Consider the following 15686-nt stretch of genomic DNA (forward strand, 5'->3'; position numbering starts at 1 on the left):
CAGCTGAGCAGGAATCAGAAGCCCTGTCTGCGTGCAGCTGCCCAGCACAAGCCACTAGAGGTCGCTGTTCTCCCAGGAGAGGAAGGCCACAAACCAACAAGAAGGGAAATTCTTCCAGCCATCACTCGTCCCAGCTCTGCAAACTATTTCCATCACCATGAAAAGGCAAAATTACAGGCAAACCAAGATCACAGAGACAACACCAGAGAAGGAGACAGACCTAACCAGTTTTCCTGAAAAAGAATTCAAAATAAAAATCATAAACATGCTGACGGAGATACAGAGAAATATGCAAGAGCAATGGGATGAAGTCCGGAGGGAGATCACAGATGCCAGGAAGGAGATCACAGAAGTGAAACAAACTCTGGAAGGATATATAAGCAGAATGGATAAGATGCAAGAGGCCATTGATGGAATAGAAACCAGAGAACAGGAACGCATAGAAGCTGACGCAGAGAGAGATAAAAGGATCTCCAGGAATGAAACAATATTAAGAGAACTGTGTAACCAATCCAAAAGGAACAATATCCGTATTACAGGGGTACCAGAAGAAGAGGAGAGAGAAAAAGGGACAGAAAGTGTCTCTGAAGGAATAATTGCTGAAAACTTCCCCAAACTGGGGGAGGAAATACTTGAACAGACCACGGAAATACACAGAACTCCCAACAGAAAGGACCCAAGGAGGACAACACCAAGACACATAATAATTAATGGCAAAGATCAAGGACAAGGAAAGAGTTTTAAAGGCAGCTAGAGAGAAAAAGGTCACCTATAAAGGAAAACCCATCAGGCTATCATCAGACTTCTCAAAAGAAACCCTACAGGCCAGAAGAGAATGGCATGATATATGTAATGCAATGAAACAGAAGGGCCTTGAACCAAGGATACTGTATCCAGCATGATTATCATTTAAATATGATGGATGGATCAAACAATTCCCAGACAAGCAAAAGCTGAGGGAATTTGCCTCCCACAAACCACCTCTACAGGGCATCTTACAGGGCCTGCTCTAGATGGGAGCACTCCTAAAAAGAGCACAGAAAAAAACACCCAACATATGAAGAATGGAGGAGGAGGAATAAGAAGGGAGAGAAGAAAAGAATCTCCAGACAGTGTATATAACAGCTCAATAAGCGAGCTAAGTTAGGCAGTAAGATACTAAAGAGGCTAACCTTGAACCTTTGGTAACCACGAATTTAAAGCCTGCAATGCCAATAAGTACATATCTTTCAATAGTCACCCTAAATGTAAATGGACTTAATGCACCAATCAAAAGACACAGAGTAATAGAATGGATAAAAAAGCAAGACCCATCTATATGCTGCTTACAAGAAACTCACCTCAAACCCAAAGACATGCACAGACTAAAAGTCAAGGGATGGAAAAACATATTTCAGGCAAACAACAGCGAGAAGAAAGCAGGTGTTGCAGTACTAATATCAGACAAAATAGACTTCAAAACAAAGTAACAAGAGATAAAGGATACTACATAATGATAAAGGGCTCAGTCCAACAAGAGGATATAACCATTCTAAATATATATTCACCCAACACAGGAGCACCAGCATATGTGAAACAAATACTAACAGAACTAAAGGGGGAAACAGACTGCAATGCATTCATTTTAGGAGACTTCAACACACCACTCACCCCAAAGGATAGATCCACCGGGCAGAAAATAAGTAAGGACACGGAGGCACTGAACAACACAGTAGAACAGATGGACCTAATAGACATCTATAGAACTCTACATCCAAAAGCAACAGGATATACATTCTTCTCAAGTGCACATGGAACATTCTCCAGAATAGACCACATACTAGCCCACAAAAAGAGCCTCAGTAAATTCCAAAAGACTGAAATTCTACCAACCAATTTTTCAGACCACAAAGGTATAAAACTAGAAATAAATTCTACAAAGAAAACAAAAAGGCTCACAAACACATGGAGGCTTAACAACGTGCTCCTAAATAATCAATGGATCAACGAACAAATTAAAATAGAGATCAAGGAATATATGGAAACAAATGACAACAACAACACAAAGCCCCAACTTCTGTGGGACGCAGCAAAAGCAGTCATAAGAGGAAAGCATATAGCAACCCAGCCATATTTAAAGAAGGAAGAACAATCCCAAATGTATAGTCTAACATCACAATTATCGAAACTGGAAAAAGAAGAACAAATGAGACCTAAAGTCAGCAGAAGGAGGGACATAATAAAGATCAGAGAAGAAATAAATAAAATTGAGAAGAATAAAACAATAGCAAAAATCAATGAAACCAAGAGCTGGTTCTTTGAGAAAATAAACAAAATAGATAAGCCTCTAGCCCAACTTATTAAGAGAAAAAGAGAGTCAACACAAATAAACATAATCAGAAATGAGAATGGAAAAATCACGACAGACTCCACAGAAATACAAAGAATTATTAAAGACTACTATGAAAACCTATATGCCAACAAGCTGGAAAACCTAGAAGAAATGGACAACTTCCTAGAAAAATACAACCTTCCAAGACTGACCAAGGAAGAAACACAAAATCTAAACAAACCAATTACCAACAAAGAAATTGAAACGGTAATCAAAAGCTACCTAAGAACAAAACCCCCAGGTCGGACGGATTTACCTCAGAATTTTATCAGACATACAGAGAAGACATAATACCCATTCTCCTTAAAGTTTTCCAAAAAATAGAAGAGGAGGGAATACTCCCAAACTCATTCTATGAAGCCAACATCACCCTAATACCAAAACCAGGCAAAGAACCCACCAAAAAAGAAAATTACAGACCAATATCCCTGATGAATGTAGATGCAAAAATACTCAATAAAATATTAGCAAGCCGAATTAAAAAATATATCAAAAGGCTCATACACCATGACCAAGTGGGATTCATCCCAGGGATGCAAGGATGGTACAACATTCGAAAATCCATCAACATCATCCACCACATCAACAAAAAGAAAGACAAAAACCACATGATCATCTCCAGAGATGCTGAAAAAGCATTTGACAAAATTCAACATCCATTCATGATAAAAACCCTCAGCAAAATGGGTGTAGAGGGCAAGTACCTCAACATAATAAAGGCCATATATGATAAACCCACAGCCAACATCATACTGAACAGCGAGAAGCTGAAAGCTTTTCCTCTGAGATTGGGAACAAGACAGGGATGCCCACACTCCCCACTGTTATTCGTCATAGTACTGTAGTTCCTAGCCATGGCAATCAGACAAAACAAAGAAATACAAGGAATCCACATTGGTAAAGAAGAAGTCAAACTGTCACTATTTGCAGATGACATGATATTGTACATAAAAAACCCTAAAGACTCCACTCCAAAACTACTGGAACTGATATCAGAATACAGCAAAGTTGCAGGATACAAAATTAACAAACAGAAATCTGTGGCTTTCCTATATACTAACGATGAACTAGCAGAAAGAGAAATCAGGAAAACAATTCCATTCACAATTGCATCAAAAAGAATAAAATACCTAGGAAAAAACCTAACCAAAGAAGTGAAAGACCTATACCCTGAAAACTACAAGTCACTCTTAAGAGAAATTAAAGGGGACACTAATAAATGGAAACTCATCCCATGCTCATGGCTAGGAAGAATTAGTATCGTCAAAATGGCCATCCTGCCCAAAGCAATATACAGATTTGATGCGATCTCTATCAAACTACCAGCAACATTCTTCAACGAACTGGAACAAATAATTCAAAAATTCATATGGAAACACCAAAGACCCCGAATAGCCAAAGCAATCCTGAAAAAGAAGAATAAAGTAGGGGGGATCTCACTCCCCAACTTCAAGCTCTACTACAAAGCCATAGTAATCAAGACAATTTGGTACTGGCACAAGAACAGAGCCACAGACCAGTGGAACAGATTAGAGACTCCAGACATTAACCCAAACATATATGGCCAATTAATATTTGATAAAGGAGCCATGGACATACAATGGCAAAATGACAGTCTCTTCAACAGATGGTGCTGGCAAAACTGGACAACTATATGTGGGAGAATGAAACTGGACCATTGTCTAACCCCATACACAAAAGTAAATGCAAAATGGATCAAAGACCTGAATGTAAGTCATGAAACCATAAAACTCTTACAAAAAAACATAGGCAAAAACCTCTTAGACATAAACATGAGTGACCTCTTCTTGAACATATCTCCCCAGGCAAGGGAAACAACAGCAAAAATGAACAAGTGGGACTATATTAAGCTGAAAAGCTTCTGTACAGCAAAAGACACTATCAATAGAACAAAAAGGTACCCTACAGTATGGGAGAATATATTCATAAATGACAGATCCAATAAAGGCTTGACATCCAAAATATATAAAGAGCTCACACACCTCAACAAACAAAAAACAAATAATCCAATTAAAAAATGGGCAGAGGAACTGAACAGACAGTTCTCCAAAAAAGAAAAACAGATGGCCAACAGACACATGAAAAGATGCTCCACATTGCTAATTATCAGAGAAATGCAAATTAAAACCACAATGAGGTATCACCTCACACCAGGAAGGATGGCTGCCATCCAAAAGACAAACAACAACAAACGTTGGTGAGGTTGTGGAGAAAGTGGAACCCTCCCCTACATTGCTGGTGGGAATGTAAATTAGTTCAACCATTGTGGAAAGCTGTATGGAGGTTCCTCAATATGCTCAAAATAGACTTACCATTTGACCAAGGAATACCACTCCTAGGAATTTACCCTAAGAACACAGCACTCATTTTGAAAAAGACAGATGCACCCCTGTTTATCACAGCACTATTTAAATAGCCAAGAATTGGAAGCAACCTAAGTGTCCATCGGTAGATGAATGGATAAAGAAGATGTGGTACATATACACAATGGAATATTACTCAGCCATAAGAAGAAAACAAATCCAACCATTTGCAGCAACATGGATGGAGCTAGAGGATATTATGCTCATTGAAATAAGCCAAGGAGAGAAAGAGAAATACCAAATGATTTCACTCATCTGTGGAGTATAAGAACAAAGGAAAAACTGAAGGAACAGAACAGCAGCAGAATCACAGAACCCAAGAATGGACTAACAGGTACCAAAGGGAAAGGGACTGGGGAGGATGGGTGGGTAGGGAGGGATAAGCGGGGGAAGAAGAAAGGGGGTATTATGATTAGCATGCATAATCGGGGGGGAGAAAGGGGAGGGCTGTACAGCACAGAGAAGACAAGTAGTGATTCTACAACATTTTGCTATGCTGATGGACAGTGACTGTAAAGGGGTTTGTGGGGGGGACCTGGTATAGGGGAGAGCCTAGTAAACATAATATTCTTCATGTAATTGTAGATTAATGATAACAAAAAAAAAAAAGGAAAGAAAAGGGGGATTACTCCCTGATAGGATAAAACTAACTGTAAATCAACGATTAAAGCATGCTTTAAATATCCTTAAGTTCGATCATTTAAAGGGTGTCAGATCATCAGTTATGGAAGTACATTTTTCTGATAATATTCCTTTCTCTTAAAAAAAAAGAAAAAAAAGCAGTTCCTGTGTGGTGATCTCCAATAAGTTCTTCACAATGGTATAAAGGGCATATCAAAGTGTGGGCAAAGGGTGTGTTTGTGTTTATACAGAGGATCAAAGCCTAATTTGGTTACCCAGAAAACAAATTAAGATACGATATGAAGAAGAAGAACTTCCAACATCAGCATTCTCTGGAAGAGTCATTCCAGAAGATGAACATAAAAAACTTCAACAAAGATCCTGGCGCTGTTGCAGTTGTAGCTGCATTCATCCCACTGGTTCCTGGACTTGCCATTGGAATGAAGAAGAAGATATCTAAGCTGGCTTGTGCATACAGTAAAACAACAAATTTGACTGGATCTATACTGTCGGAACTCAACCAAGAATTAGGAGAAATGCAAGTTGCAGCGCTCCAAAATCTTGCGACTACAGACTATCTACTGTTAAAAGAACATATGGGATGTGAACAGTTCCCAGGAATGTGTTGTTTTAATTTGTCTGATTTTCCTCAAACTATTCAAATTCAGTTAGACAATATCCATCATATCATTGATAAGTTTTCACAAATGCCTAGGGTGCCTAACTGGTTTTCTTGGTTTCATTGGAGATGGCTGGTAATTGTAGGTCTGCTTTGGTTATGTAGCTGTATTCCTATTATGTTAATGTGTGTATGCAATTTAATTAGTAGTTTAAAACCTATACATGCTTATGTTACTCCACAAGAAGATATGTCAAAGAAATAATCAGTCTTCCCATGTTTTCTTTCATCTGCTACTTCTATAGCTTTTCTTCTTCCCTCCTAATTACAACCTTTAAGTAGAATTCGTGCCTCATAACGAAATTACCGAGTATCATAATTCTTCCAAGTGGTAAAGATACCTCAAGACAAATGCTGGGCATAAGAGCCACAGGGCATAAATCTGCAAAGAAGTAAAAAGCTAACCTTTTCAAACAATATTACTTCTCTCTCACTTACCAACTTTACATTTCCCTGTATGGCCCCGGAAGATGACTGGTTAGCCAGAGACGGGTAAGATTCCTCAAGGGAGGAACAACCTAAGACAGGCACAGTTGCAGGGGGACCTTCAGGTGAGAAATTGGGGATCAACAGAGGTGAGGCTTAGAACCCCACCCCCCCTGTTTTGAGAGAAATCTTCTGCATCCGTGGATGTTTTGTTGCCCTTGTCTAGCTTGGATTAACACTTAGTCTATAGGCACACACCTGATCATCTACGTTTGCCCTCTTACAGCACTAAACTATGTTTTCTACCTTTATCTTGCATCTACCTACCACTTCAGCATTTTATTAAAAATAATAATAATAATAACAATAATAATAAGGGAGAAATGTGGGATTCACATATAAATCAAGTATAAAAATTAAATGAATATTCATATTTGACCTGATTGTTTATAGTTCATAATGCATGATCAAAACTGAAAGTTTCTGTGATGACTGCCCTTGCACTGTTCACCATGTAAGAACTTATTCACTATGTAAGAATTTGTTCACCATGTAAGAACTTGTTCACCATGTAAGAACTCATTCGTTATGCTTCAGAAGATTGGAGACTGTTGAGAACTAGGCTTGGGGTTGATTAATGATTGTGCATTGAGTCCCCTATACAGAATTTTATTGTTGTTAACAACCATTTGATCAATAAATATGAGAGATGCCCTCTCAAAAAAATAAAAAAGATAAATTTATATTTTACCACAATTAAAAAAGTTGATATGGTATAAAAATACAAAAGAAAATAATTTCACAGACATGAAATATATTGCTCAAAATATTTTCAACTTCATAATATGATAGATCTTATTAGAAGGTGTGTGAGAGTCAGTGCTCTTATTTCACATGAGGAAACTGAGCCTAGAGCAGGAAAGCAGCTGCTCATGATCATAGGGACCATTAACAGCAAAGGAGGGACTGGACCCCAAGGCATCAGGGCCCTTTTCCCTACACCATGTGGTGCTGTTTCCCTATGATAAGTTTGTGCAAACGGATTCTGTTTCTATAGTCATAGATACCATGACCATGAGACTAATTAATGACCTTGCAAATTCCACAAGATTCTCTGAAAATCATAAACTAGCAAGAAGCTTTACAAATATAGTTATGGTTCAGTGCCATGTGCCCTTGCAATTGCTCAAGAGGACCCTGTGGCCCAAAGATACATAGTAATCACTTTATATAGTAATCAGGAAATGAATAAAGACCAAGAAAATGTCTCCTTTTTCAGTACAATATTAAACTATAATCTAAATTTAGGATCTAGTACCTTGGTGGCAAAGCATAGGCAGCAGATATCAGGCTAAATCTTAGTTTTGGATTTCACAGCTTTTCTCAAGCTTGGATTACAGCCACTACAAGACTTGAGGCAGAATCTGTTCCAATCTGAGACATCTGTGTTAACTTCTGGATTCCTGTGGTTCTGCTGCCTGAGTGATCATGCCTCCCAGCTATGTGCTTGGGTTTCTAAGTCCAGATACTCAGGGCAACTAGGACCCAGCTAAACCTAAACTTCACTTGGGAATCAATCCCTCAAGGGTCACTGCCCATTAATTTCCACCCATGGCCTCCCCTTGGCTGGGCCTTTTGAGACTCTCACTCCCCTATCACCCACTCCTATTTGCCTGGGGTCTGAGAAAGTAAAACTATAGTTTCACAGATGATTTTCTCATCCACATCACCAAGAGAGGCCACACTGATACTTTTCTGAAGATATGGGCCTTGAGTCTGAGCTGATTATTTTAACATTCTTTTAAAAAGGACAAAATCTGAGGAAAATGAATATGATACTGGATTTATGTGATGAAATGAAAATATGGTTACGAGATACTAAATCAGCTAACAAGGCCTGGGCAAAGCATAAACTCATGAAAACACATTCCCAATAAGTTAACTCTGTGGTCCAGTGGCTTCTTCGAGCCTGAAGACAGAAACCCAGGAACGGAGAACTCCAAAGCTTCTCTCAGATACATGAATCATAACTATTCCACATCCCCTCTGATTACACAGGACAGCGAGGTAAACAGAATCAATTCCCAGTAAATATAATAATATGCTATTAAATATGCAGTGCTGATAAAACTGCAGACAACATGTTGAGGCATTATTCTCCTGAGACAATTAGTTCTATGCTTATGACATGCCAGAGTCAAGACTGCAAAACACTGCAAGTCTAAAGTCAGACACAGTCAGTCAGTGTCTGAGTCTGCACAACCTCCCAGGAAGTTTCTGAGACAATACTTTTGATTCTGGCTAGAACTGGTCTGTGGCAAGCACTGACTAGGAGCTACTATGTGGGGAGATGGGCACTGAGAGCAGAAACAAAGACGTGACCCTGGTCTGCGGAAGCTTACGTAAGTAAGGGCTGGCATCTGCTGAGGCCTTACCATGGGCCAGATGTTGTGTCAAGCACTGAATATGCATTACCTTTTAATTCTCACAACTATCTGGGGAGGTGGCACAATGACTATTCCTATCTTACAGATGAGGAACTAAGGTGTAGGAGGTTAAGTAACTTGTCTAGGGACAAATGGTTGCTACATTGCAGAGACGGGATTTAGTCTCAGACCTCTGTGATTCTGGAGTCCATGACTTGACACCCACACCACACTGCCTTTTCATAACTTGGAAAGGCCACCCAATTACAAAATGTGTATAAAACATGCTGTATTTATCAGATTCAAGAGATTCCTGATATTCCCAGCTATGACATCTCCAACTCTGACGCTTTCTGAGAGACCCATGAGGCACTGGGCCCATGCCAACTTGCCACCTTCCTGAGGCATGACTCAAGCCAGCACAGCCACGGGCCTGGTGTGAGGGCAAGTCACGGAGCTGGGAACAGCTGGGCCTCTACCAAGCTGACTAATTTGGTGGAAGAGCAGAGTTATGATGCTCTTACTTAAAAATGTAGTCTGAGTTCTTTCAGATATAAAAAGTAACTGAAATAGGTTAAGTGTTGCTAACATAGAGGCTTAGACAGGATTTATTTTACTGAATATATGAGAATCATTTATGATCAGCATATGAATGAGTTGCATCTAAGTAGGTGTTTTTAAAACATTAGGGGCTAAATATTATTGTTTTGGTTTTCTTTTTCTTTTTTTTGAGTAGCTTAAACTGTTCTCCAAACTCAAGCTGTTCAAACTTCAGATGGTCTGAACAGGTGGTAGCTGAAAAGAGGTGGCTTTGCTGTGGCATATGATTCAACTCACCAGTGCTGAGGTGATATAGTCTGTGAAGAGATGTCTTGAAGCACAGAAATCAAGTGAATGGAGTGAAGTTAATCAAGAAAGGCTTCTTGTGAGGTGAACAGAGTTTCTCAGCACCAAAAAGATTAGCCTTTCTTTGCTTGCTCTTCTCTGCCCCAGTCACAGTGGGATCCAAAATAATCGGAGCCCTTGCTGCTCCCTCTGGCTGGACACTTTTCTCCTAGTCCTCCTCGAGCTCCAGCTCCCAGAGGAGTCTTCTCTGACCATCGAGTGGAAAACCATTACTCCCTCATGCCCCTCAGACATTTATTTGTTCACATAACCAAGTTTCATATACCCTCATCCTTAAGTTAAAGTTATCTTCTAATTTATTTGTTAACATATATATTATCTCTCTCTTCTTATGTGTAAACATCAAAGATCTTTTCTGTCTTGTTCACTGTGGTATACCTAAAACAATGCCTGGGTACTGAGCAGGCGCTCAGAAAAATCTTTTAAATAAATGGATAAATGAATTAAGCTACCAGGTCATCATTCTGTCCCCAAACAGGGGAAACCAGAAATTTTACTTCTCCAGAGTAGATCTGAACTAGAAAGATAAGTGTTTGATCTGTGACAGAAGCCATAGGAAAAGGCCCTATGCCAAGTTCATCTTACCTGTTCTGCTCCCACCATGCTAATTGGCTTGCACTTGAAGAGGTGGGTGATGAACTTGGGAATGAAGGAGCTGTGTATAAAAAAGAAGTCACAAATTAGGCTTACTGTCTATTCGATAAAGAATGGCAGAAACTATTTTCTTAAGGCCCCACTTCCTTCTATAAGAAATGGAGAATCGAAGAAGATACTACTGTGGCCTACCAGCATCCATTGCAGTCTTCTTCTTTCCAAGCCAAGCCCTGGTTTTATTTAGGCACATGTGGCCTTGGGATGCAGGGTGAATCTAAGTAGCCTCAGCCAGAGCCCAGTGTTCCTGTGGTGACTGCTGCTGGTCCTGAGAAGGGGATGTGATCTGAGCCAGCCCAATCAGCCTGGATGGAAGGGCTTCACTGCATGGCCAGGCAAGACTCTCACTTTTCCTTTAGGGTGTTCTTGTATCTGGATATAATTCTAGATCTGCCATTTTACCAGCAGCTTAAGGAGGAAGCCAGCCCCAAGGAGAGCAGGCAGAGTAAAGAACCTGGGCCCTTAATGACATTCTGGACCCCCCAATCAACCATCTCTTGATCTGTCCTACTTCTGGACTTCCAGTTGTATGAAAGAAAAAATTCGCCTTCTGGTTAAGTCAGTTTGCATCAGGGCTTTTATGACTAGTAGCTGACAACACCCTAACAGATATGACAGTGGACTATACATGAGGTAGTTACAGGGCACTAAATAGTAGGAAGTAATGGCTAAGGGAGCAACTGTCAGGTCAGGAAACAAAATCATGGTCTCTAAAAAATTTACTGGGGACTGAAGGGCAACCTTGGCTAGGTGGACTAAAGGAGCTGGTTTGAGGAAAGGGAGAATGTAATTCAAATAGGTCAGGAGGGCTTTTTAGAAAAAAATTGGCAGAGGCCTGAGTAGGTAAAGCTGAGTTGCCCTGGTGCAAAAGAGCAGCAAGTGTGGGAACCAGAAATGCCTATAATCAAGGGCAGATCCAGAGTGAACTGACCAGGAGAACATGGCTCCCATGACCAGTGGCAGAATGACAGCAGTAAGCAGGGTTTGGAGGTGGAGACAAAGGCCAGCTAATGCCCTCCTCTCCTCACTCTTCAAGTGCTGCTCTCAGGCTTGTGACCTGATCCCTTGATCTGTCCACATCTTCTCTTGTGCACTGTGCCCATTCATACCTAATGATGTACTGGCCACCCTGCTGGTATGGCACTGGTATCTCCATTCCAGCATATCCAAGGTTCAGCCCCACCCCAGAATCCAAGCTCAGTGGAATGGATCTCATCTCCACAGGCACCCAAGTCAGAATTGGGGGTTACCCAAGACAACTTCCTCGCCTTCTGCCCCATTATCCAATTAGTTCCCAGCTCTTCCCTGAACTCCCACATCTGCCCTCCTGACCATCCCCATTGCCGCTGCCCTCCTCTGTCTTACTTGAGCTCTTTGAATTGTTTCCTAACTGGTCTTCTGCCTGTCTTCTTTTCTAATCCATCAGCTTCCAAAAGGATTTGTTTCAAACACAAATGTGTTCAGGGTCCTTCCCTGATTAAAACTCTTCTCCTGGCTGCTGACAAGGCCTTCCTTCATTGTCTTGACTTTTTCCCCAGCCTCATCATGCTGAATCCTGGCACTCTACGCTTTCTCCTGGTTGAGCTGACTGCAGATCCCATGATTCTGAGGCTATATAACGCCTCTGTGCCTTTGCTTACACTGTGCTCTCAGCCTGGAACTAACTCCCCTACACCCCTGTGGTCAGTACCCACACAGCTCTCAGACCCTGCTCAGCGAAATCTCTCCTATTAAGCTCTTCCTCAGTCACCTCCACTATGCCCTATCGAGTCCACAGAGCTCTACCTAACATATAACTGACTTTATGACTTACATGTCTATTTCCCTTCACTTGACTGGGAGGCAAATCAAGATAGGACCACACCTATTAAGCTAAAATGCTTCATTCTATGTAGCAGGTACTCAAATGACTTCAGCAAATAATAATGGTAGCAGCTACCACCTCTTGAATGCCAGCTTGGTATCAGCACTTTACCAGGAAGTTTACAGGTGACTTCTCATTTTATCCTCCCAACAACTATTAAGGGATTTGTCTTACTATCTCCATTATTGAATGGAGGAGAATCAGCATAGTGATGAAGGAAGTTGCTTGTGTTAAAATAGTAGTTTCAGTCAGGGGAGTGATCTTGATGTCTAAACAGGAAAGACTGTTGTTGCTCCAGGGACCAAAAGGAAGAGAAAGGAAACATCTATGACTCTGCATTGGTGCGATAAGAAAGGCAGTCAGAGGGAAAGAAACGTAGACTCCAGAGATCAGGTCTAGGGGAAGGCCTGCTGATCAGGAGAGAGGGAGCACAAGGGACTATTCAGGAGGGATTCTTCCTTTCTCTAAAGCAGAGCCAGGCCAAACAAGTAACATGAGACTGAATTCATGACTAATCACAACAGCACACACAGGTTATAACCTAAATTACTTTTCAATAGAGTAGCTTCGGTGCTGCCCTTGAACTGGCTCTGTGTGCTAGTCTACATCGGGTGGGGTGGGGAAAATGTGGGGACCAGGGACATGCCTTTGGGGAAGAAGTCCCAGCACTGTGATAGGAAACTGCCAAGGGCTTCTCCAGCCCCTTGAGGTAGTGGCAGCTATTGCTCTTGGTTGGGGTTGGGTCTTCTCACAGCGCCCCGTCTGAGGTTTCAGTCTTTGGCTGGGATTTTACAAGGAGGAGAGTGTACCATGGATTAAATCAGAAAACCACTTTCTAGATCATAGGTTAAACTTTTCCAGATGTGAGAGAAGGGCATCCTATTCCCAGCTCACCCAGTATGAGCTTAGTTATAAAATTAAAGGGCTCGGAGAGATTGTGAGGCTGATACCAGGAAGAGCTCAGTAAATGGGCCCCTCATTCATTTTAATGTTAGCTCAGTCAGATGCCTGTGCAGCCACACTGGAGATTTCTGGCCACAGTAAGTTTTTCAGTGACTCTTCTATCACGGGCTGTGGGGGAGTAACACAAGGTGATTTATCAGTGATGCTTTTCACATACCCTAATGGGCACCCAGAGAGTGAAGGTTCATCCACAGTACTGCAACCATTGATGCCTCCCTGGAGAGTCCACGCTATCATTTCCTGACACACTGGAAACTGAAGCTAGCACCACCGGCCACTCCTTAACTGCTGCTCCCCAGGGATTTGTTTGTGAGGGAGAAGAAAGCTGTATTTGAATACAAAATGGGAGAGATTTGGGGAAGACAGAAACTTGTAGTCCTAAGTTGCCCTTTGGGACTTGAATGAGAACCACCTAAATACAGTAGCTTGGCCGGGGCTGACCTTCCTGAAGCCTTTCTCTGAGAAGTTTGCCAAAACGCCTGTTCGATAACTGGTCAGAGGCGGCACTGACCCTCTACGCTGCCTGGTCTCCAGAGAAACAGTGCTACGGCCAGATGCTCACTGGCGAAGGGCCAAACCATTTCTCTGCTCCAAAACATCAAGCCAGAAACAGTCACACACAATGATGTGGCAGGAGGCATGCAGTACAGTGCTCACTTCATCTACTTTGGCAATGGAGCTCCCTGACTTGCTCTTCCCCATTTCTAGTACCTTCCCTGGACTCAAGGATGTCCAAAGTGGATAAATTCTGGTGGCCACAGTAACAAGTCCTATAGGGATGGAGGAAGAGAAGGCTCCAAAGAAACAACTGATGGTCCCTTTCCTAAAAAAGCTTATAGTCTAGTTACTGGTGAGATGAAATCATACATGATATCACTGAAAAATAACTTTAATTATCCAAACTGGGGGGATAATAATAACACAATTCCCCAACTCATTTCTGTTTGTCTTGATGCGGTTGATGACTGACTGCATTGCTGTTACCATTATCTATTTGGTAAGTAGCAGATTTAGTTTTACTATGCTTCTTTGGAGTACAAAAATTTAGTTTGTTGCTAGAATGGCCCCAGCTGGATACTGGGGACACCTGGATTGCAAGCATGCTGGTGGTAAGTATGGCACTCAACCCAATGATCAGAATGTTCCAGAACTTACTTTGCAAATTTAATGCAGAACTGAGTGAAGTATTTCCGCGTGGAAGCCAGGTTGTCACGGATGATGGGAACGTTCTGCTTAATGTGAAGAATGACAGAGGTGACATAGGGGCTCTGGTCACCAACGTGCTCCACATTCTGCCACTGCATCTGCAAATGGAGACAGGGCAGGACAAGCCTTTAGGTCCCTCCTGGCAGGACAGCCTTACCTGTTACCAGGGCAGGGGCGGTGGGGTGGGAAGGAGGGCCACAGCTAGCTATCACACTTGCCATTTTACTGCAGGAGTTCATCTCACCTAGTCTGCAGTGGCTGATTGTGAACAAAAACAGTAAGCACACCTTATTCCTCGACAGGGAGGTGTGAGTAAGGCACCTCTGCCTACCCTGTCCCCTTCATGTCTGAGATGGCCTTCCCTTCCCACCTAAGATGCCACTTTTAAAGGAACCCTCAGCAGGCAGGTGAACCAGATCGTATTCTTCTGTCAGATGCTCTACCAGAAAGGGATTGTGGGAGAACAGGGGGTGGACCTCTCCTTAAGAGCAAAAGCTTGGTGGCTTGGGTGATCAGAGAGGTGGCTGGGCTGAATGAAATGAAACTTGGATGAGAGTTCACTTAGGCCCTTCTCTCAAGTAAACAGAGGAGTTGGGGATTTTTAAAAAAGGAAATTAGAAATGAAAATGATGTGTAGAGACTTTCTGCAAAATAATCTAGGGTTGGGAGAAGATGAAACAAGATTAGTGAAGCTGGGTAATGGGTACATGAACTTCATTGTCTTTACTTTGTCTTTACTATGGTCTTTACTTTTGTATATAATTGAAATTTTCCTTAATAAAACATTAGACTCTTACTCCTCAACCTTTGGGATTACGTCAGGATTTCAAGGAAAGAGTATCTCTGGTGAGCTTGAGGGGGTGATGAGAGGATAAGACAGTGACATGGGGAACAGGGCAGGAAAGATGCGTGGGGATAGTGTGGGTGACTGGTGCGAGGAGGGCAGGGAGATGAACATCACTGAGACGCCCTGAGTGGTCCTTGACTAGGCCGTGAACAAATGTAAGACTCACTTGGCTTAAGCTGGAGAATTAGGGAATGCTCGGGAAAGCATCTGCAGTAGAACAGAGAAAGAAGCAATGTTGCAGTGTCTCTTCCCCTGCATGTATACAGGAGAGGAGAAGCAGTACCAGCTCCCAGCCTGCCCCACAGCTGCCAGGGAAAGGGCACTTCAATCCTGAGAAGAGCA

General features: G+C 41.8%; 1 protein-coding gene and 1 long non-coding RNA gene across 2 annotated transcripts in view; one reads left to right on the forward strand and one right to left on the reverse strand.

Annotated features, from left to right (window-relative positions):
* Window positions 1-15686, forward strand: part of LOC140849063 (uncharacterized) — a 74372-nt gene that overhangs the window by 19446 nt on the left and 39240 nt on the right. The window lies entirely within an intron of this gene.
* Window positions 1-15686, reverse strand: part of VPS53 (VPS53 subunit of GARP complex) — a 178146-nt gene that overhangs the window by 16858 nt on the left and 145602 nt on the right. Inside the window, exons 18-19 of the mRNA XM_037022830.2 lie at window positions 14447-14595; window positions 10399-10468 (exon numbers count right to left, since the gene is read on the reverse strand). Of these exons, the coding sequence (XP_036878725.2) occupies window positions 10399-10468; window positions 14447-14595 (219 nt within the window). The remainder of the gene's footprint in view (window positions 1-10398; window positions 10469-14446; window positions 14596-15686) is intronic.

Source organism: Manis javanica, chromosome 4, assembly GCF_040802235.1.
Source record: "Manis javanica isolate MJ-LG chromosome 4, MJ_LKY, whole genome shotgun sequence".
Taxonomy (NCBI): domain Eukaryota; kingdom Metazoa; phylum Chordata; class Mammalia; order Pholidota; family Manidae; genus Manis; species Manis javanica.